The 23,260-nt window shown below is 41.4% G+C and overlaps 1 protein-coding gene and 1 long non-coding RNA gene across 2 annotated transcripts; both read right to left on the bottom strand.

Annotated features, from left to right (window-relative positions):
- Positions 1 to 908: 908 nt before the first annotated feature.
- Positions 909 to 7,641, bottom strand: LOC136436173 (uncharacterized). The gene is made up of 7 exons (XR_010756011.1): positions 7,460 to 7,641; positions 6,988 to 7,213; positions 4,610 to 4,686; positions 3,093 to 4,346; positions 2,649 to 2,757; positions 2,024 to 2,104; positions 909 to 1,873 (listed from the first exon to the last, which is right to left on the bottom strand). It is a non-coding gene; the product is annotated as an uncharacterized lncRNA (long non-coding RNA).
- Positions 7,642 to 15,962: 8,321 nt separating this feature from the next.
- On the bottom strand, positions 15,963 to 21,575 carry LOC136436172 (uncharacterized). Its single transcript, XM_066429950.1, has 6 exons — positions 20,408 to 21,575; positions 19,988 to 20,083; positions 19,628 to 19,751; positions 18,497 to 18,743; positions 17,879 to 17,974; positions 15,963 to 17,495 (listed from the first exon to the last, which is right to left on the bottom strand). The coding sequence occupies exons 1-6, from the start codon at positions 20,561 to 20,563 to the stop codon at positions 17,270 to 17,272; spliced, it is 945 nt and encodes a 314-aa protein (XP_066286047.1). The 5' UTR covers positions 20,564 to 21,575; the 3' UTR covers positions 15,963 to 17,269.
- Between the last annotated feature and the right edge of the window lie 1,685 nt (positions 21,576 to 23,260).

The following is a 23,260-nucleotide window of genomic DNA, read 5'->3' as shown; positions in this document are numbered from 1 at the left end:
AAATCAAGTCGTTTCAAAGAGTCTTTTACAATTCTACTGTCTTTCTCAGGTCAGCAGTAGTATCATCTGACTCTGTGTCTTGGTTTTATACTGCTGTGATTGATGTCTTTCTTAGCATGTATTTCTCTACATTTTTCAGAAATTAACAATGAACATTGGATAAGAATGTGTTTTCTTACCTGTATTTCTATTTCTGCCCTTTCTTTATTGTTAGTGCAATATGTTTGTATCTCTGGACTGAACGTTACTTACCATTTGGCATCTTCATGTGCCTTGTGCTGTATTTAAAAACATGACAGGATGTCTTTCCTGCTAATACTTTATGAACAAAACAGTCCAAACCCTTGGGGGACGCGACGACTCGGCAGTGCCTGCAGCTAGCAGCATGACCGGCCATCGGAAGACAGTCGGTAACCGTGACTGCCGTGTTGATGATGTCTGTGGCAGTGGTCGCGGGAATTGAAAGACGGAACCCGATTGTCCCAGACGCGAGGTGACCGCCTTACAAAATATAAGTGCTTGATCCTGTTGATCTAGTATAACTTCGTAAGAACCTATTGAAAGTATTTGTTTCACTGTCCATAAAAGAAAGACTTCTGTGAAGGGCGTCGGTTGGCTTGTTAAACGCAATTGTTTGTAGCAGATCTTAGATTGGGCGACCCTGCGGGGCTTCTTCCTCACTCGCCTCTTGCCATCATGGTTACTATCAAACTTACAGGTTGAGATTGACGGCACTGTTACACTGTGATTTGATGTGTGTCACACCTCCTAATGATGGTCGTGCTGCATATGTGGCAGTTGTAACGTAAGTAAGTAATAAAAATGATTCTTGTCCAAAATTAACGCAATCTCTCAAGGTTACCATGAGCAACGGATGTCATGTATCTAAGAAGAGACGACAAAAATCATTAAGTGATGGTGTCATGATTGTATTAGTGAAACACTGCGTGTGTCAACTGCGACTGCAATGCATGAAGTATGATTGTAAATTTCTATCAAACAATATGTTGCAGTGTCAGACTAGCCTCCTCTGCATTGTATCATAATCATCATTGGGAAGCTTATTCTCTTGATGTGTCTGTCAGACTCTGTGATTATGAACTATATAGGCTTTGGTACCTTTTACCTTTCAGCAGTGTGATATGTGTCAAAAATGCCAAGGTGCCGATCTTTAGAACGTGACACGATGCCTTTTTCATTTGTTTCACTACTTTGGGCTCAGACGTCAACAGTTAGCTGCAGTTGTACACCACATTCAACAGCATATCATGCAAAATGTGCACACTACCCTCACATCTGCCATACACAAGTAAAAATGTGTCTTAACAGGTGCCCCTACAGGTAGAATTGTGTTATGCAATTGTGGTATTTTTGCTTTTATTTGTAATAAGATTTTTGCTTTTATTTTCAATGGCAAATGGCATCATGATGGCCACCAATCGGTACTGCAATTCCTGTCTGATGAACAGCTTCTCCTCCACAAACAATGGTCTGTGGTCTTTGTCTCCTACTACTACAATATATAAATACTACTACTAATACAATATATAAATCTAAAGCCAATACAAGTTGTTTACAAAAATACATTTTCTTTCTTTACACCCTCCCCTTGTTACATGATAGGGTACAGCAGGTGCCCCCTGCAAATTTGCAATTGACTCTGCAATACTACTTTGTCATACAATATACAGATATTTCTTCACTTGAAGGTGGCTTGACATGCCTCACACGAGAATGGCTTGATGTTGTCATGTGTCATAATGTGTCTCTCCAAAGTGTTGATTCCCCCATTTCCACGGCCTGCCCCCAAATACTCCCCTTCCTGTTCTGCATGGTCTGCCACCACGGCCCCCTCCATAGGTCAAAAGACTGTCTTGCAGAAGAGAAGAGGGGGATATGTAAGATTATTCAGTTAGCTTAGTTGAAAATCTGATGTAACAAAGTACAAGAAGTGAGATATAAAAGAAATAAACTTAACTTAACTTAACATAACATAAAGACAAAGACAAATAATTGAGCTTACTGTCTCTGGCTGGGGCTGTCACGTTGCACATGTCCGAACCCGGTGCAAGAAAAATATCGTTTGTCGCCTGCTCCCCATGTCCTGTAGAAGAAGGGGCCGGGGGGGGGGTATTATCAATGTGTTAGATTATTTCAGTTAGCTTACTTTACGAGCTAATGTAACAAATGTATAAGGGGTAAGATAAAAAATCAATGAATATAACTTAACATATAGACAAAGAAATAATTGAGCTTACTGTCTCATCAGACAATGACTTAGTGAGCATATAGACAAACTAGTCTTGTTCAGTTTGCTGAACGTGGCTTATCTTATGCAGATCAGTATAAAACTGTTGGAAAACGGATAAAATCTGCGAGGTGGTGGTCGCCACTTCCCCATTGGCGTCTCTAATCTGACTGAATTACACGCCTCTGATCAGCATAGACCATGGTTGGAAAAAAAGGACATGTAAACATATACATGCGAATGAGAAACCGATTTGCATAATCAAAACAAAATATGAAAATGAGCTTATCAGAATGATTGGAACTTAATACTTGTGACATTCGTGAGTTAGCTGAAGATGAACACTTCATAGAGCTATGTATATCTGTGCAAAAGACAACAAAGACGTCGACGTACTCACCTGGCATGCGTAAGCAATAGCATCCGTCCCACTGGAGTGCCTGAGTACGGGTACCATCTTGATGCAGGTGTCAGCATGGAAAGTTACTGGCACTACAGCTAAACGGACACTTGAATAAGAAGGATTTTATGTTAGTCATTACTCTGGGAAGGAGGGTCATCTCCTGAAGGAGTGTAAAGAATAGAGTTGGTTTTCAATATAGGTGCAATGTAGTTAGGCTTGTGTACAGCAGAATATATCTTAACCCGTGAAAATGTTAGTAATTTGTATGTAAGTCACGTTTTCATTAAATAAAACGTCAGACTATACATGGACGCTACACTATATTTTAATACGAATGTTGCCAATTGTCATGAAACTCGGACACAGTTCAGCCTCTGGCTGCCATGTGGTGGATTGCTGTTGGATTGAATCAAACAAACCATTAATATTATATATTATTACCTTGCTCTGATGGCTCAGCTGATCGAATAGTTCCTCTCAGTCACCATTCTAAATGTCAGAATGACCTCTTCTCAGTTCCCATTCCAGCCTACTCCCTATAATGTAAATTGGAGGAGTGGATTAATTTCAATTGTGTAGAGGTTTAAATCCTCCCTCCTCACTGGCAACAGCAGGTTTGGGTTCAATGCTGGTCTGACGGGGACGTTCCTTTATCTGTGCGGAACATACCGGTCCTTAGGATCCTCCACTTGTGGCCATGGTTTCTCCTATAGAAAATGTCTACTCGATCCCTCATTTTTGAAAACGGGTGCCTTCCTGTTAACAAATGCATTCAACCTCCACCGGAAGTGACGGTCCTCCGTTTTTTTTTTTTAACCGTTTGTCCATGAATCGTTCTAAAAAAACAGTGCATCTATGTATAATGTGGCTAATTTTCCTCGGAAGGTTAGCACGGGCGATTCAACTACAATTCCTTGGCCTGCCGCCTACATTATTACGTAATTATCACATGTTTTCATTTAGTGCTGTGTACCTGCCATGTTTAGGTCCAGGTCCATATTTAGATCCAGAGGTTCATACCTATAAGATTCAGACTTTAAGGTTCAGACTTATAAGTCCGGACCTGAACCCATGGCATATGTCTGCTAGAAATATTTTTTTCCTGTTACATGTAAAATTGCATACTAGCATATATTATGCATACAATTTGTAAACTATATGCGAAAAAACATACAGTCAGTAGTAAACACATAAATTTAGTTATAAATTGACACAAAAACAGCAATGTTTTCATATTTTTCCTGTGAGAATTTCACTATCTTAAGAGGGTTTAAGATGTTTTATAACAAAGAGAAGAGTATAAGTGAGATTTTTTTTTCAAATTCCTGACTCGTTTCCAGACGTTTAGGTTTCCAGGCGCTTGGACTTGAACTTAAACGTTAGAAGAAGAAGAAGAAGGTCCAGATTAGGCTGGGGTTTACGTCACAGCACTATTTTCATATCACATAGTAAGTATCAAGATGTTCAAAATATCAAGTCTATCTTACATGAGTGCAGACAAAGATGTGTTCTGATGGATGAGGTTCTTTGTACTTACATGTGTGGCCAGCAACAGCAGACGCGAACTTTACGGGTATGGCCTGGTTGTTATTTAGGTAATACACCCCTTTTGTTGTTCCACATACACGAACGCTTTGAGCGTTATGGTCATAAATAACCGCAAAGCCATCCCAGCCATCCCTGTATATCCGTCATCTAAAAACAGAACATGAAACAATCATACCCATAACTCTTACCCTTACCTCACCTAACCTTAATACAGGTATTCAGTACATTTACAGTAAACAACACTTATGACCAAAGCAAAACTGACCTACTTAGTTTTTTTAACATGTATTTTGTGTAACATAGAGATGGTCTTGTATCCAATTCCTCTAGTCTTTGAAGGTTTTCTTGTACCTAACAGGCTAAATCTTTGAGTGTTAAGGACGGACCTTTGTAAAGTATCTTTCATTTACCAAAATTTTTCGTTGATAGTCTTCAGCTGTCTTCCCAGTTTCTTTGCTATGGCCTGGCCATCTGGAGGAAATATAAACTGAAAACAGTGCAAAGTCAAAATATATCTACGTTTTCAGAACATGTTGGGACACAGACACATCAATATGGACAATGACAGTAACTTTGATTATCATGATTGAAAACAAAATTGCAAATATTGAATGTTAATCCCTACATGTTTAAGTAAACAAACCTAGGGACTTGATAGTTTGCGGTGGTATGAGTGTACGTACGACGTGTTGGGCCTAACAACGCCGCCCGGGGTCGTGGTTTCTCACCGTGGATACACCCAAACTCCGCCATCGCATAAACATGCTCACTTGGAATCCTCGGCGCTGAATCAGGCAGGCGTCGATTCCTTGCCTCGACAGTTTTCGAGCACACCTTGCATAGCTTCACAAAATTGGCCTCTTGGTACTCCCTCAGGGCGGCCTGGAAATCCGCCCAGTTGATACAATCTACAATACGTATGATACAATGACAAGATGATTGACCGACAAAACAAACCCTAAAGTGATACTGAACAGCTTGGCTGGAGGTGGGCTGTGCTTCCTTGCCGGTACCCCTCTCCCTTGTCGGTTGTTTTAATGAGTGTCCAGACAGTACAGGGCCTCCTAATAGTATAATTTCAAACCAATCCATGCTTTGGCCTGCGCACAGGGTTCCAGAATCCTTTGACCTCTTGAACAATTTCTTTTATTTTCCCAATCTAGGTCCTGCCCTTTCCGATAGAACATATGGGCAACATCAGGGTCGTCCTTTCTTAAATGAAATTGTACCCGGCTGGGATTGTCCCTTTATATTCGATGCCGACGGCTTGAACCAATCCCGTATGTTGTACGGCCCCCTATGCCTGTTGCACTCTGGCATCGTGTTTATCAGTTGTTCATTGGTGTGGGCCTCCTGATGGCACAGTTTGTCAGCCACTCGGCTAAACAACAAGCCCACACGATAGTCGGTACGCGGTCAATGTTGACGTCCTGTCGTTTGGTAAAGCACCTCCATCTTCCTTTCAGCCGACCGAATGCACACTCCACCATAATCCTAGCCCTGCTCTGCCTGTAGTTGAAGCTTTGGAGCATCTCTTGGATCTTTGGTACTACGTGACAAAGTTATCAACGCGTCCATTACCTCTGGGTTTTCTTGCTCCTTTTCCAGTAAACTCCTCACATCATCCGGAACTGCTGGGCTAGCATCCGTGTTGACAGTTTCCTCCTGGTATTATGGCAGTTTGGGTAGGGGCCTCTTAATATATATACATATATTTATCTCCACAGTGTTGTCACATGCATGCATGATCTTTTTTAATGAATTATTTCCATTCATGTCGTAGTTGTTCACTGTCTAGGTAGGGAGATTTTGGAAATAATTTATCACGGGGTTTGTTGCCACCAATGTTTCCGTTTTTAAATTAAACAGAAATGATATTTGGCACACCTTTAGGTCGCACAGGTTTCCCGGACCTCGGCGCCCGCTTGAACATGCCATTTCTAAGTCTTCTCTAATCTTGGCTTTGTCCCTTGCGGTAGAACATGTCTACAAAATCATGGCCATCTTTATTTAGCCGGAATCTAAACTGTCCCAGTTGAGAATGCCCTTTGATGTTGGTTCGAGTTTACACACACCTGGTGAGCTCCGCATGATCTTCAGACACACGCAGATGAACTAGACACATGAGCATAACCTTGACACATGTAGATGACCTCGCGCCGCCCGTGGAACAAGGCCTACGCGTAATCTCCAAGCAGATCCACACCGGGCGCGAAAATCGTAGTATGCTAGCCAGAGAAGGTCCAGTCAGCCAGAGAGGGTCCAATAGCCCTACCGGGCTATTGGACCCTCTCTGGCTGACTGGACCTTCTCTGGCTAGCATACTACGATTTTCGCGCCCGGTGTGGATCTGCTTGGAGATTACCAGCAGCCATGCGTCGTCCCATCCTTCAACGGACTTGAGATTTGCCTGCACACGGGAAAACTACACCCTTCCACTCCATATCGGACTCTTTTGGCTCCTTCGGTTTGGCCGTTGACACCGTACCTCTCATGAACAATGTCAGTCTTGAGTTGGAACTTGGATTAAAGACGGTGTCAAATGCCACAAAGAGCCCGTGTTTCTTGTGTGTTGTTAATTATGACGCTATGATGATGTCATCATAGCGGGGAATTAAATCACGCGAGACCACGAGAGGCAACGAGAACTGGCCCGTGACGTCACGCAGTAAGCAGAGAAATTCCTGAGCCGACACGAACGTTCTACCACCACCAACCCCGGATGTAATCAGGTCTCTAGAGACTGTTATCTATGAAAATTCTAATGACAATGTAAAAAAAGACCAACCTCAGTAAAGTGCTTACAGATCCACTGAAGACAGCATTTCCTGGCAATGTCAACAGAGAAGACATCAACATTTGAACTGTGGGGCTTTAGCCAGTCGCGGATGGTGAATAGTCCCCTCAGCCTGTTAAACGGAGGCATCAGTCAGTCATTCTCTCCAGTCAGTTTCTGCTAGCTAGATGCATCCTTTAGACATTCCCCACGTCTCCGAAGTGTTGACTCCAAAAATCTACGTGTGAGAGTTGTAACTTGAGGCCACGTATTTATCAAGCACGGCACGGACACTCCCTCAAAATTTACATTTACTCCTGTCGCACTTTCCTATCGTCCAAGTTAAAACAGATGCTATACACCCTTTTTGCTGTACATGGGACCACGTGGGTAGTACATTGTATGCTGTACCAGTTGTCTAGTAGAATATAACACCCACTTCTGGAGTTGGCCGGTGGGTCAATAGAATGAAAACCAGACTAACCTTCTTCAACATACTTCATCCAATTGTTCAGGCGTTCGAAGGCATCGTTTTGTCTCTCCTTCTTATTGGACCCTTCAGGTGCCCACATCACCTTACGATCGCCTACTATTGAACCAGCAGCGGTGGGTTCTGTTGACTCAGTCTGGCAGAGTAGGGCCCAGCTGTAGGATGCGCCGCCACAGGCTTTGACAGAAATGGAAATAGCACCCGGCCCGGAGATGGTGGAGTCTGGGAACTCCGTCTCGTTCGCGGAGGTGAGGGAGATAAAAGATGACTTACAAACTGTGCAGAACATGGTTTGTTCTATCGCAGTTCTAGTGATACCTACCGGTAACCTATCCATTGGCGCAACTATCCACTTTCTCGAGGCTGTCTTTTCCTTCTCGTAACTTGAAATGTTGGCAATTCTCTCAACATGCCGTAGGACCCGCTGCATGGAGACTGCAGAGTTAGGATTTAAGATTACAGTTGACAATGCAAGGAAGTGGCTACGACCAGTTGTATTGTTTTACAATAATGATGATGCAAAGAAACTAATCTCCTTTTTGGATAAAGCATTTCAAACAGTTAGCTAACAGTGCTTTGTTTTCATCAAAAGACCTACTACTCTTCTTTACAACTGGCAACACGAATTCATACTCATTGTTTCGTTCAATTGTGTTGAATAGATTGTTCTGTGATAATTGGTTTAACAAGTGTAATTCGTTTACTCTTAAGGCTTTTGCGCTTTAAGCGGGTTTGTTAATCAAAATTGATTTGAAATTCAAACAGATTATCAGGTTCTTAAACTTTGTTCATATGCATGTGCAGTTTTCTAATCAAGAAGCCACTATCTCACAGTGACTTGTGTGTCATGATTGTTAGCGGGAAAGTCTGCCAAAGAACCATTCGCACGTTCAAAGGAAAAACCCCAGAAAGCATGAATTGGACCAAACTCAAGAATGCAACTTTTCAAATGTAAGTGTAGGTGCGTAGGTGCATGTTCATTGTGCACCATACTTTTCCATACTACATACTTTGTCGCTTGTCTTTGATGTCCTTTACTGGCAGTCTGGGAGAACTCGCTCTGAATTGCTGAAAACAAAGCGGGTCAGGCATCTCTTTCAGGAGGTTAATACGTATAGATTTATGGAATTCGAAATAGGGGAAAGAAGGAAACCTCGAAGTATCTGATATTGTTCTTTTGATAACACAACCAAATGTCGGTACCTTTACTTTCTCCCCCGGAGGTTATATGGACATAACCTGTTATTCCCCCTGCTGCTCCTTGTGAAAAAAAAAGAATCTTAGTGACTGGAACATCCTGTCAATGGTGAAGAAAATATGGTCAGAAGAGGACTTCTGTCAGGTTAAAAGGAAGCTGTGGGTGGATCTGATTGACATCCATAATGAACCGTTAAATTTACTATTATGATGTGTGGACGGATCTTAATCATGCATGTTTGGTGTGTGGTTGGGTGCCGGAAGGGCAGACAACCCCATACAGGTCTCCACACTGCTGCTGTTCCGTAGATTTCTCTGCCAGCTGTGGGTCCCATTTGCTGTAAGAGAAATAGTTTGTTAGCCTGTAAAAGAGTATGTTAATACCTACTTTTTTCGCATAAACAACTGCAACGCCAACATCGCTTTTAGTTGCTTGAGAAAACGGAGGATTTTTCCTTTTAGCTGTTAACATGTTCCCGGTCTCATACTTGTTAGTGCCTCCTTGTTGAGGTTTTCCTCGGCTCCTGGGAACATCTCAACCAGACATCTCTGTCCATCGCGGCAGATGGAGGCTTGGGACTGTCAGGGTCTTAGAAAGTGGCATTCTTCTCTGGATGAGATTTCTTGCTCCTTTTCCAGTGAACTCCTCACATCATCCGAAACTGCTTGGCTAGCATTCTGTTGACAGTTTCCTCCTGGAATTTCTGGGAAGGCCCATTCAGCTCGTACTTTTGTGACATCTTGACAATGATGTGTCAGTACTTTTGTGATATCTTGATAATGATGTATCAACAACACAACTTCCATCCAAAATATATTTCACTTACATTTTGTACCACGGTACGAGGCTTCCTAATGTTCTGAGTCATTGAGCCTACATGTAGGTATGAGGGCATTATTGATACATTGTTTCTATCCGGAGCTGTGGGAACAAAATCCGATACATTCTACACACATAATTCACTTATTCAGTACTTCTTTGATCCTCCTTCGCCAGCAGAGAGGCACAAAACACAGTTGAAGCCTAGAAATGTAGCCCCAATTGCCAAAAAAATGGCCAACTCGTCCATAGTGAAAGTTTAGAAAATTGAAATTTCACATCCCACAGTGTTGTCACATGTATACATGATCTATCTTTTTAACGTACTCTTTCCATTCACGTCGTAGTCACTGTCTAGGTAGGAAGACCATTTTGGAAATAATTCATCACGGAGTTTTTAGCAATCATTGATTCTGAAACAGGAATGGTTTTCGGCACACCTTTAGGTTGCACAGGTTTCCCGGACCTCGGCGCCCGCTTGAACATGCCATTTCTGAGTTTTCCCCAATCTTGGCTTTGCCCTTTGCGATAGAACATGTCTACAAAATCGTGGTCTTCTTTATTTTCCCGGAATCTAAACTGACCCAGTTGGGTAAGAAATGTGGGGCTTTAGCCAGTCCCGGATGTTGAATAGTCCTCTCAGCCTGTTACACTGAAGACATCAGTCAGTCAATTCGCTCAAGTAAGTTTCAGCCAGCTAGATGCATCATTTAAAAGTTATCCCACCTTTCCACAATGTTGTCTCCACAATTAATGTGGGAGTAGTAACTTGAGACCCCATATCTATCATGCACGGCACGGGCACTCCCTCAATATTTACATTTACATTTACTCTGTCGCACTTCCCAATCGTCCAAGGTAAACAGATCATACGTCTGCGCCGCTCTCACTACTTCTATCTTTAATTGTTTCTTGGGAAGTCATATGTCTCACAAATATTTCGTCCGCTTCAAAAGATTTCACTTTTGCGTGCATTCTTTGGACTGCAAGCCTGGTCTGCACTGGGCCTCAGATACTCTTTTGAGGTATAGCTATACTTTGCGAGTACACACTGTCTTATTTTGTTCATGGCCATTTAGGCCTTCTTGCGCCGCCGGAGGATCCGGTGGGGAAACACTGAGGGACGCCGTCCGAAACAAACGTCGCGGATCCCTGGGCTGGTAGTTGGCGGGGGAGACAGCGTCAGGCCTGTACGAACACATCAATTCAAGTTATGGATCGGCTGAGCAATGCAGTACATCATCAGCGAACAGACTACCCTTTTTTTCATCTTGTCCCATTTGGACTGATTACTAACTACCAATCGGTAAAGGCCGTATGTAGCCAGTCACAAATATACCTACCAATCGGTCAGGGAAGTGGATATGTTCCAGCATGCTGCATCAAAGTCAATAATGAAAACCCTGCAGGCTTCTTTGTTCTGATAAATCCACAATTGAGACTACGGAGTCATGGTAAAAAGAAAAAGTGAATGAATGTTTTTTTTTACGTCCCAAGACAAAATATATAATAGCAGCTACATTGGCTGCAGGAGAAGTATGGTTTACATATCCTTTGTACATGTTACTTCTGGAGTTGGCCGGTGTGTCAATAGAATGAAAACCAGACTAACCGTCTTCAACATTCTCCATCCAATTGTTCAGGCGTTCGAAGGCATATTTTTGTCTCTCCTTCTTATTGGACCCTTGGCCCACATCACCTTACGATCGCCTACTATTGAACCAGCAGTGGTGGGTTCTGTTGATCGGCAGAGTAGAGCCGCAGGTAGCTGAGGCTCGGCCTCAAGGGCGTTAATAATAATTGTAAAGGCCTAGTAGCATGAGTCCTACCTACTGTAACGACATCTATCTACACTTGATTCTTGGGACTCACTTACAGACGCCCCCTTCCGTTTTCGTCTTTGGTCTTGTCCCATTTGGACTGAGTAGTACCGGTCAATAAGGGAAGTGGATATGTTCCAGCATGCTGCATCAAAGTCAATCATGAAAGCCCTGCAAACTGTGTTTTGAAAAGAACAAAAACAATATTAAGCTCAAGAACTAGTTATCGCCCCATCTTGAATTATTATTGGCAGATTCATATCATTCAAGGTAGTTAAATACAGTGAAAAATATTACTGGCAATGGACACAGCTATGCAAGGACTGGAATGGCCTAGACCTTTTAGAAATAGTACACTTGGCCACCACCAGTTTTCAAGTTCCTGTTGGTATTGTTGTCCTAACTTCACTCAGTGTCATGGGTTCCCTCCCTGCACAAAGGACACGTTACTGCTTTGGTCCTGCAGTGTTTTTTGGCATACACCGTATCCAACAGAACGTTCATGCTGGATTGTATCCAAAACGAAGTGTTATTATTGAAAATCAGATTCTTAAATCTTACAGTACTAATTCAACTAATGTAAGCACTATATCTATTCACAAAGGAATGGTCACGAATAGTCATTCTCACATGGAAACTGCCAATATTTTGGTGCGCTATTCCTACAATTTGTGTCAGATTCATTTAAATCCGGAGTAATGGGTTGGATATCCAGATCGGGTTTAATCCCAATCTTGGGTTCAGGTCCAGTTTGGGATATAATTTCAGGTTCGATACTAGTTTTGGTATGAGAACGGTTTCGGTTTTATCGGGACCACCCTCAGTTACTGAGGTAGTCTCCGGTTCCGTAACAAACACGCCTGCAGAGACACAATGCTACCAGTAGCCGCTACATGGGCAAATGATTTAGGACACGCCAGATGAACATGGCCCTGAACACCACATACAGAACATGTGACAGCATTTTGATGATTTTGAGATTTATGTCCAAGTTGAAAACAAGGGGCACACGTATCGAGAGGGCATTCTACAAACAGATGCCCCTTCTTGCCACAGTTTTGCATGATTTTTCCTTGCCTAGATATTTTACCGGAACAATAACAATACTGTTTCCGACCCTCCTACCGTTTGAGCTCTAGCAAGCTCAATCCGGTACTGCCTCTCCCCGTTGTACCTGGTGGTCACCAGTTCACTTCCAATCCGGATGAAGTTGGGAATATGCTCAGTCATCTTCATTCGGTACTGTCTTGTGACGTTTAGGATGTAAGAGAACCCTTGATTCGCATGGGTTGGCTGTCCTGCACTGTGCCAAATTCGTTAAATTAAGGGTCTTCTTTCTCGATGAATGCAACCTCAGCACATCATGATGTTATCGAAAGGGGGTGGTGGGTAGGTCGGATACTTCACAGAAATGACTCCGCCATACTGTGAAAGGGCCGCCTTTATGGATCCTTCGCTCAGATAGGCGGGGCATTCAAGCAAGTTATCACTGTTCCTAGGCCGTAGCCACTTGCAGGTGGTAAAGGGAAAGATTGTTTTAGCTTAAACAAACTACTACTTTTTAGCAAGGGTCATAGACGTTATTTCAAAAACATTTTGATTGGCTTGATGGCGCAAAAGAGATGTTCGCTGGTGAAGTTCCTACATGGATAATAGGCAAACACGAACTCCGGGCTTGTGAAAAGCCCCCTCATCACACATGCCATGAAGTGTGTCACGTACTGTCACCAGATCTGGGCTATTTGGGCTGCATCCTTGCTTCGAAGCTCTAAATTTTTTCGTTGATACTTTGAAGGTCAGTCAAGCCAATCAACTCTCCCGTTGACTTAATAAAGAGTACCTGAAAGTTGACTTCACCTTCATCTTGTCAAAGACCAATGCTTTTTTTTTCAATCCGACAGGTCGTCCAACTTTGCCTCCTGTCTACATTTACTGAGTATCTCGATTAAAGCCAATGGTGGATTCTGGGAACTGTATTGGTCTAGTGTTGTTCTGTGTGCAAGGTGAAGAAAGCCAGAGTAACGGATACATTTTTAAACTGAAAATGTCAAGTGTTGCTTGCTACCTGATAGTGAAAATATATATATGATGCCAGGTACATGCCTGCAGTTGATAATAGCATTTCCGCATCCTTCCCCTTTGCCTTGAGATGGGCCAGCAGTTAGTTGTCAGTTGTGCACCTTGCTTTCCAAGTGGATGTTTGGCCTGTGGCCAGGCCTCAGTTCTTCAGTTATCAATGTATAATACACAATAACCAGTGGGCAATGCGTGGGTAGGTCAAACAAAGACCGAGTACTAAAGACCTAGCACAATGTCGTCATTGAATTGATATGTAGGCACAGAACTATGTGATCAAGCCATATAAAGAAAATGAAGTACAACAACCATACGTTCTTCACAATGTTAAGATGCGCAAGTGCACAGCAATAAGCAAGTATCCACCAAGTAGCTGTTCTTAGCGTTATTATCCATCTGGTTATACTGCAAAAGGGGCTGATGCTTCTGGAAAAGACATATTTCAGCCATTTTGTTAAAGATAGGAATGGAAGAATTCTCAGATCATTCACGTTATAAGAGGAAAGTTATTCGTATTTTATTCTAATCAGATCCAATAACGGTAACTTTCAATGATATTTTTCTGATGTATCAGAAGTCTCTAGATAAAGTTATGCTAGTAGCACAGAAAGATAAATGCATTTGCCAGCCTCAAACAAGACTTGGAAATCTCCTATGAATAGTGATACTTGTATCGAAATACCATATCAGCAATCACCTCTTAAATGTATGGCTCCCACCCCGATTTTCTTTTGCCCATGTGAGTCGGTCGAAAAAGCTGCAGTCATCTCTGCGCAATTTCATCGGATAATAAATGACATATGTTGGTATTTAGGATACTGAGTGTACATGTCCCACACCACAAGTAAAATCCGATATTTAGCTTAAGGCTGCACCAAGTATTTTTTATGGATGACGTCCTTTGGAGACCCTAAATCTAATGCGAGAGCGCGAAAAAAAACAAGACGGGCCGAAAAAAACAAGATGCCTAGATTTGAAATATTATAGTCGACGACACATGTTAGGACACAAATTGAATGAGAGAACACAGTGTAACAACTAACAATGCTTTTATTCATCATGAAAACAGCAATAATTTGAATAAATCAATTGAAGTTGAACAGCAGTTGTTGTCCTGTCCTGTTTCTTTCCATATCCCACTGCTGTCAGGATCATCCTGTCAGCAGTGCATTTTTTTCTACTGCTGACAGGATGATCCTGCCAATAGCCTTAGGCGTTTATTTATGCATTTCGCGGGACGAGTTTTACGTTAATCTGACGATTTGCGGCACTGTCGTAACTCTTTGGTCATAGTTACAGGAAGCGTAATTTCTTGTTTTTTTTCTGGGAACAGACCAAAATCAATGCGCGCGCGGACGTCATCCATAAAAATTACTTGGTGCAGCCTTAGGAACAAATATAGACAACCTAGTAGACAATGATATGGATGATTTTTAGTTTGTACAATTGATGATGATGATTCACTGTGTTCTGCGGCTCAGAGGTTGTGGAAACAGCCTCTGGCTGCATTCAGTCTTTCTTCATTTCTTTCCACTGTGCCTTCTTTCCTTGTACAATTAGTCCTGATGAAAAGCATTGTTTTAGTCAAGATATCTGTATCACTCATCCAAGAGTGTAATTCATTTTCTTGTTTTGTATGCTAGGGTTCGTTATCCTTGCAGGTGATTTATTCCAGGAAAAATGAATTTTCGGTAACTGTTAAGAAAAGCAAGTCATATCAATTGATTAAGGTTACTCTATGCTTTAAAAATGTGTGTAAGAATTTAATTAAACTGTTTAAAGTGTAGATTTAAAAAAAAGGCCAAATGAACAATCAAAAATAATCAAAATAATGGACAACTACATTTGAATATGCAAGCTCTTTTATACAAGTGTAAGTTTATGTACTTAAAGATGAACTCCATAGAGTTTTATACATGTACATGGATCTATTCTGCTTGTTAAATAGATGGAAATGTTAAGATTTATGTGCTTACTTCTTGGTAAAATGCTACAAAAACTGTTATTGCTTCATTTAAATGAGTCCTAAACCCTAGAGGGAGGAGTTACTTTCCAATAGATGATAATTTTAGGAAGTAGAAATGAACATTTTTTACAGTATACGATAAAGTACACACTAGTCCCGTGCCCATCCAAAAGCATTCAGTAGTCTACCAAATCCCCCAGGTGACCCACAGCCTATGTGTTTTTTATAATGTGCCTGACAATGCCTGACAAAAGTTAGATTACAAAAAGAATGTCAGGGTGGTTAAGAAAAACTCGTCTTGCTATGTGTTCTTTTATATCTTATTATCAATTGGCCTTCTTATTGTGCTTAACCACCCTCATTTACGCCGAAAATATCCAAGTTTAAAAATGTATGTTTATGCATAGGGAATACACTGGTAGGGTCTGCAGGGGTTTAGTGAGTATCATATTGTTTTAAAAAGCACACCTTGTGTAATTCACCACAAGCGGAATTCTGTACAAAGTCGGCTGATTATGTATTGATTGATACATAATCTAGTGGAAAATAACACCGCCTTCTGGAGTTTAGGACAAAATAAGTGATCTACCGATACCTAGAATAAAGAGGACTACAATGTTGAGGTTACAGCGTTATCTGATTTTTTGGGTATATTGTTTTACATACTTGGTAGAAGGCTATATTGCTAGTTTCTTTGGTGTCATGTTACATGTGTATGGTATTCAGATCTATTAGATACACAAATATAGAAGACATATGTAACGTTTAACAGTTAAACTAATAATCTTATCATATGTGCCAGTATTACTGGAGGAACATCATAGCATCAAGGGTAAAACAAGCGAAAGCCATTACCGGGAGATTTTTTAAACAATGCTTTTGGCTTACAATGAGACAGAAATACATCTACCTGCAACTAACATAAATTCTATCTCCACTTTTAGCACTATTTTTCCACTTTTGACATGATCAGAACTTGTGGTTTCTTCTAAAATTTAGTTGAAAAATATAATCTTCTTATCATCTTTTCCTTCTATACCTCTTGGCTAAAGATTGCTATGTTTTGAACATATTTACAGTGAAAACATTACATGAAGTTGTCTTCAGTTTTTGGAATGATGTCAAGTTTAACCTGAGTGAGATGTTATTAGAATGAACAAAATCTAACCTATAATCCAGTCTATCGTCGCTAGGCCAAGGTTTGTTTGGGACAGACAGAGCTCTATGCCGCTGGGGTAATCATTTGCACTCAGTGGTTTTTTTATGCGGTAGTTGTTATGGGCCTCGTCGTGGCCAGTTCAACTCCTACTGGGCGCCAAACATTACCTTGGCGGCAGAAAACCCCTTCTGTCCCAACAATGATAGACTGGATGCCAGGCTCAACAAAATTAGGAATGTATCGCTAAGTTATAGATTTAACATATACTGTAATAACATAATTCCACAAGGGTACATAATTCCGCCACCCTGAAAAGACATGTCCAAACAGATCTCCAACCCAATGTTCCCCAGTATAATGCACTCCTTTATATCTAAGCTGTGCATACCTGGGGGGTTATGCACAAGAGATCTCTCAATCCCACTGTTGAGTGGCGGATTTATGGAACCTGGCAGATAAATGATAATGTAGTTTAAACATTTGAATGAGCAAAATAAAACATAAAAAGTTGTACAACAACGTTTTTTTGTAAACCGGCAGATTAATGTTAACAGAGGTTGCACTCGAATAAACAAAATAAAACAGAAAAAGTTGTGTAAGGACGTTTTTTGGTCAAAGCTTTTTTTTTTAGGTCCTAGCAGATCTATCTGTGGCAAAGACTATATTCGACTGGCAAGAGGAGGCGATTAAAACCCCTTTTGCCAGTTGGATACGGTCTTTGCAACCAATAGATCTGCTTGGAGATCATAACCGTCCACTTTAAGGTTCAGGGAGAGAAGTTAGCAGGGCTGTGTGGGGATTCTGCAGTCTGCTGGTGGTCTGCAGGACTGGCCGGACTGCGGGCATTGCGGAATTTCTGCAGCAGGGAGCAGTTGAAGAGGCTGAAGGGGCTGCTGAGGTTGAAGCTGCCGATGCTGTCATACGACATCTCCACAGCCTTCAGCTTTTGGCGGGCGTGTCTGGGGCGGTAGTACGGGGTGCCACCTGGAGATCTGGGTGAGAAGTGCAGCAACATTGTATGAAATCTGAGAAACAATTGATGTTATCCCTACACCAATATATGCAGATGAATACCAGTGAATATTGATGCGTTTTTCTGAAATGGTTAGAATTTTATCCCGACTAAGTACCTTATTTGCCAGCCATATTAGATTTTGTCTGCTTACCAACGAGCAAGTTTCTGCAAACAACTTTGTGATTCGTGCTAATTAGAAAAAGGGAAAAGGGATACCAAATGTGTAAAACTGCTTGGACTGAAAGGCACAAAAATCTGTCCAAAGTCATATTGCAGCAGTGGTGGTGTTAAAATGCCATGGTTAATCATTAATACCCATTACTAGTATTGTGTTATGTCAACTGAGAAAGAACTACATACCGTTTAACCCTAGTTGGTCTGAGCCGAAGCATCTGGTTGGAGGCAAGCAGTTCAGAGTGGACACTGTTGATGGAGGTGGTGGAGCCATGCATAAGCCTGGACAATAGCAAGAAAGGGTTAAGCTGCAGACCAATACTGTATATGAAATTCTTTTATGAATATTCCTGTTTTGCCATATGGATCAAATTTGTGGATCCGTGGGCAGGGGTTTGATCCCAGGGTCGGCCCCGGCACAGACATGTTGTAAGGGATTGCATTTGTCATTTCAGATGGTGATGTAAAGCCTGAAGCCTCGTATGCTGGAGCTTTAGGCGTTAGCCTTAGGCATCAAACCTCTGCACATAAAAGAACATTCACACTAATCAAGAAGGTAAGTGCTGACATGTGTGCCTGGCTAAAAATATGAGCCGTAGCGAAGCCGAATTGCACTACTAGCATTAAGTTTCAACGCAATTCAGGATCATGATAAAAGAAGAAAATTTTTTAGGAAGCATGATGCTTTTACTTTTAGCAAATCTAAAAGTTAATACACAGTGGTATTGTATTTGTATTGTATTGTAATTTGTATGTAGCTAGCACACATCGCTAACCTGTGATTAAATCATAGAATGTACATACCCATTCTTGTCAGATGTCTTTTTCTTTGCAGCAGGTGCAGAAGTTGACTGCATGTTGGTTCTCTCCCTGAGTGCCATGGGTGTAGCCACAGGAGGGGGGTATGGTGGAGGGGGTGGGGGGACAAACTGGGGTGGTGTGGTGTAGGTATCCCCCTCCCCAGAGGAACACTTATCCGGGGTGGCAGGCTGCTCTTTCTTCGCTCTTTTTTCTGCCAGTCTCTTTGACTTTCTAGTCATGGTCCTTTCCTCTGAAAAATACAAATGATCTATCAACAGTTGGATCTAAATTTTCCTCCCAATGTGCATAACCCATCATTTTGTAATCCATCGTATCAAGTGTTATTTCACTACTGTACAGTGTACAGGGCTCGAAATGCTGGGTGCATGCGCACCTGTGTGCACCCAAAATTGGAGCTGTGCACCTAATTTTTGACTGTGGGTGCACTGGTGCACCTAAATATTTTTGTAGGCTATAGGGTAAAGGTACTATTGTACACTATATGGGAGGATATTCTTGAAATATAAGTATCAGAAAAAGCAAAATAACCTTTTGCAACAGTTGTACTTTCTTTGATGTATTACTGGTTTGAAAGTTTGAAGTTTCAACTTTATTTTGTGGTGCACCCAAAATTCTTTCTGTGCACCTAATTTTTTTGGTTGGGTGCACCAGTGCACCTATTTCCAAAAATGAATTTCGAGCCCTGGTGTATGTGAAATGTGACTTTGTATTTCACTTTGATAACCGGCCATATATTACATGTTATGCCCGTGAATAGTTTCATCAGGTTGGTAAATCACTGAAAAACATTTTTTTGTACACAACCTAAATGTTGATAACTAGATGACATTTCAGTGACAGTCCGCCACCTTCCTTGGGGCAATACTGGCTTTCTTTGTGCTGCAGTAGCAACACCTAGCTACAGTGTAAAGTGGAACAGTCAGCACGTTGCCCTAAGAAAGGACATTACTTAGTATATAATGTCCTTGCCCTAAGGAAGGTGACAGGAAGGCACCAAAATACCGGCTAGATTTAAACTCTTTGGTTTTGTTCAAAGAACTTTGTTATCCATTACAGAAAGTATATGCAATGCTTATAATGACAAGGATATGATCTGTGTTAAACAATTTTTACCTTGTGCATATTCAAACACTTTGAACATCTCCTCATGCAGCTCAGCCATCTTCACATGACTTTCCAACTCTGTCACTTTCTCCTTCCCATATTCATCACCCTTCACAGCAGTCATCAACTTTCCCTGGTTAATGCAGGGAAAAACAAGAATTAGCCAACATCTGTGCCACTTATAACACCACTTATATTATAAAGCATAATACAATTATTTTTATGTAGAGGTCTGTAGTGCTAAATGTTTCACAAAACTGGTCACCTAAAATGTATGGTACTATGTGTGATGAAGGAAGAGGCTTATAAATGTTATTAATTACAGCTGCAAAAGATAAATACAACTGATGATACATAGAGCATACGAACCTTGAGTTTTGAGAAGACATTTCCCTCATCTATTCTCTTCTTTCCCAGAACCTGTCTGTACAGCTCAGGGTTCTGCTTCATTGCCTCCTGCAGTTCCTGCAATGGACCAAAGGGAGTGCTGATGAACATGAGTTACATGACAGAAAATTACAATAAATTGGAAGACGGAGCCCTGTTGAATCTAATCTTCTTGGTGACCGTGAAAACAGTGAACATAAAGTTACAGAAAAAGAAACAAGAATTACAGTATGCAACTTAGAAATACATGTACATACCTATTTGTCTGCAAGTGACTCTCTACACTCAAGGGAAGGATTACATCTTTTAATCTTTTATAACTTGAATCATGCATAAAACGTTGTTTGGGTGTAAAAGAGGCGTGTTGTGTGGTTAATCAGATCAGAAAAGAAAGAGTTTTACCAGCAGTGCCTGTCTGGTGGCCTCTGACCCCTGTTTTTCGTACTCCTCCGCGGTGAGCTGGTTACTACAGTAGTGTGCACCCATGGGCAGGGCTGGGTCAAACTCACCCAGAACCTCCATTCTGAAAACTGATACATGTACATGTATATGGTACATGAATTGATGTAGGACAAAAATACATATACAAGTACATGTATATGTATATATACAAAAGTATACATCTTCAATCCCAACAGTACTGAAAGAGGGTCTGCATGGGGCGGTCCAGGTAGGGTTCAATTCCGGAGGGCATTGGATTGTTCTGCTATTTGGAAGGTATATTCATGGGGTGCCCCGGGTAAGCTATTCTGTGAACATAGATTTGACACAACTGTACGCTCCATAGTCTAAACCTCCTGGAATCAAGTCTATATCGTCATTAGCCCGGGTGCTCTGCGGGGCAGAAGGCGCTTGCCGCTGCCAAAGATACCTCGGCAGTGGAAGGCTCCTTCTACCCCGTAGAGCACATGGCCTAACAAATAAATGAATAAAAAAATTATAAATAAACTAACAACGATATAGACTGGATTCCAGATTAGCTCCATTTGGGCAATCTGGGGTTCGACTTCGTGACAGGAATAATTTGTCATGTACCGTATGCATTCAGGATAACAAATAACAGGCTACGTAGAATCAATGATTTACTGACAATGCTCAACATTGAAGTGCAGTGTGCCTGCTACGATTAGGCTGCACCAAGTAATTTTTATGGATGACGTCCTTTGTAGACCCAACATCTAATGCGAGAGCGCGAAAAAAAAACAAGAAGGGCCGAAAAAAACAAGAAGGGCCGAAAAAAACAAGATGTCCAGATTTGAAATATCATAGTCGACGACGCATGTTAGGACACAAATTGAATGAGAGAACACAGTGTAACAACTAACAATTCTTTTATTCATCAGGAAAACAGCAATAATTTGAATAAATCAGTTGAAGTTGAACAGCAGTTGTTGTCCTGTCCTGTTTCTTTCCATATTCCATTGATTTTGCAGGCCTACAGAAACACAGTATATTAAAAAGGACCTCTTTGGTCATAGTTACAGGCAGCGGAATTTCTTGTTTTTTTTCTGGGAACAGACCAAAATCAATGCGCGCGCGGACGTCATCCATAAAAATTACTTGGTGTAGCCTAAAGCTATATAGCTAGAAATATCCTGTATTTTACTGTATGATAATCCAGAAGAATCTAACAGAGTTCATGTAATAACGGAACCAAATGTCTGAACCTTCATCTCCTACGCAGGTTGTAGGGGCAGTGTCTGTTTGCACTCCTGGATGTTGCTGTGACTGTAGGACTGTAATGACAGATAATTCATCACATGTCTTTTCTGGTTATAAATTCATCACACAAAATTACCTCTATACCATTTAAGATTTCGTTTTAAAAAGATAAACTAAAACAGCAAAATTAGCTTGTACTAATGAGCCTTCGTAGAGGAACAAGAGTATATCATAACAGGTCTGAAGCGTTAATCTTTCAGCTACACATACACGTTTTGTCCTGAATTAGTGTAAACAAAAGGCAATGTCTTGGTCTTCTAGTGTTAACTTATCAAGACAACGGCACAATATTTTCATACAGGAATTCTCTTCAACTAAGGCCGTCCATAAGTCTATCCCCCCAGTTCACAACTTATCGGGCCCACCTTTCCGCAAACAAGGAAAAACATGTGACTTCGAGGCTTGGTAGATCTCACCTCGGCCTCCTGGCATCGCCTCCTTAACTCGCACTGATCGATATCCGTCTGATTGAAGCTTAGGAGGATGTTGTATGCGTCCTCCTTAGCTACTCCCCTCAGGTCTGCAAGCAGATATTGCGTTACATTCGTTCATGCCTGGTTCGGAAATAACTTGCCATCCATCCACTGCTTCATGATGCCGTCAGGCTCCTGGAAACAGCGCAGGCTCAAGTCTGCCACTGTTCTGTGTACACGCATGCTTAACGACACATGTTCCTTCTGGAATAAGATAGAAAAAGACCAATTCGATACAGGGCTCGAAAGTTCATTTTTTTGGAAAGTTGAGCACCCAACCAAACAAATTAGGTAAAAGGAAAGAATTTCAGGTGCTCCTCATAAAAAAAGATGAATGCCAGCAAAACAGACTACTTTATTATTATTATCAATGAAAGTGAAATGTACAACAACGGTAACTGTTAAATTATAACACTTCGGAATGAACAGGAGTTACAGAGTAATGATTATTAGGAATAACGAAAGGTACTTATAGAAAATATGAACAATGAATCATTACAAAAACAACAAAATATGTTTGAGAAGAGATTGGTCGTGCGGGCATATACAGTAATGTTGCATGATATTATGGTGTGTTGACGGCCGCCACCTCTACCGTACCTCCACCTGAAAATGCTGTTCTTTATTTTTCCGCGACTTTTCGGGCCATGGACCAATGATAGTCTCCAGTGCTTGAACTTGTTCTTCTGACAATTCGCTGTATCGTAGAAAGATACAGCTTCTGACTGTCAAGGAGGTGCTGTTTCCATCTGTAGAAAATCTTCAGGTTCCTGTGCGGTAGGATTGCGCATACATGCTCTTTAATTGGCGCAGTAGTTTTTTTGCGTGGTCGTATGTTCTGAATTGGTGTCAAACCTATAAGTAACACAGGTACATGGAAATAAACAAATCAAGCATTCTGCTGTTGTGCGAATTTCTGCGAAGAACTGAGTTAAGGCATTCCTAACGTCACGAGGCTGTGCATCCTGGTGAGCATTCTGATAGGGTTCATGAGGGATCACCATATATCTCGTACACTGAGGGACTCCTCCATCTCCCATTCAGTCTCACACACTTTACA

The sequence above is a fragment of the Branchiostoma lanceolatum genome, chromosome 6, assembly GCF_035083965.1.
Source record: "Branchiostoma lanceolatum isolate klBraLanc5 chromosome 6, klBraLanc5.hap2, whole genome shotgun sequence".
NCBI classification, from domain to species: Eukaryota; Metazoa; Chordata; class Leptocardii; order Amphioxiformes; family Branchiostomatidae; genus Branchiostoma; species Branchiostoma lanceolatum.
The sequence above is the reverse complement of the archived record's forward strand: the minus strand, read 5'-3'. Positions and strand labels throughout refer to the sequence as shown.

What these genes read in the sequence shown, in the direction of transcription:
- LOC136436172 (XM_066429950.1), bottom strand. Translation starts at nt 20,563, where the DNA reads ATGTACCATATACATGTACATGTATCAGTTTTCAGAATGGAGGTTCTG. An exon ending in ATGTCTTCTCAAAACTCAAG is followed by an intron (nt 19,752 to 19,987) that starts GTTCGTATGCTC and finishes TGCATTAACCAG; the next exon opens with GGAAAGTTGATGACTGCTGT. An exon ending in AGACCAACTAGGGTTAAACG is followed by an intron (nt 17,496 to 17,878) that starts GTATGTAGTTCT and finishes CTTCTCACCCAG; the next exon opens with ATCTCCAGGTGGCACCCCGT.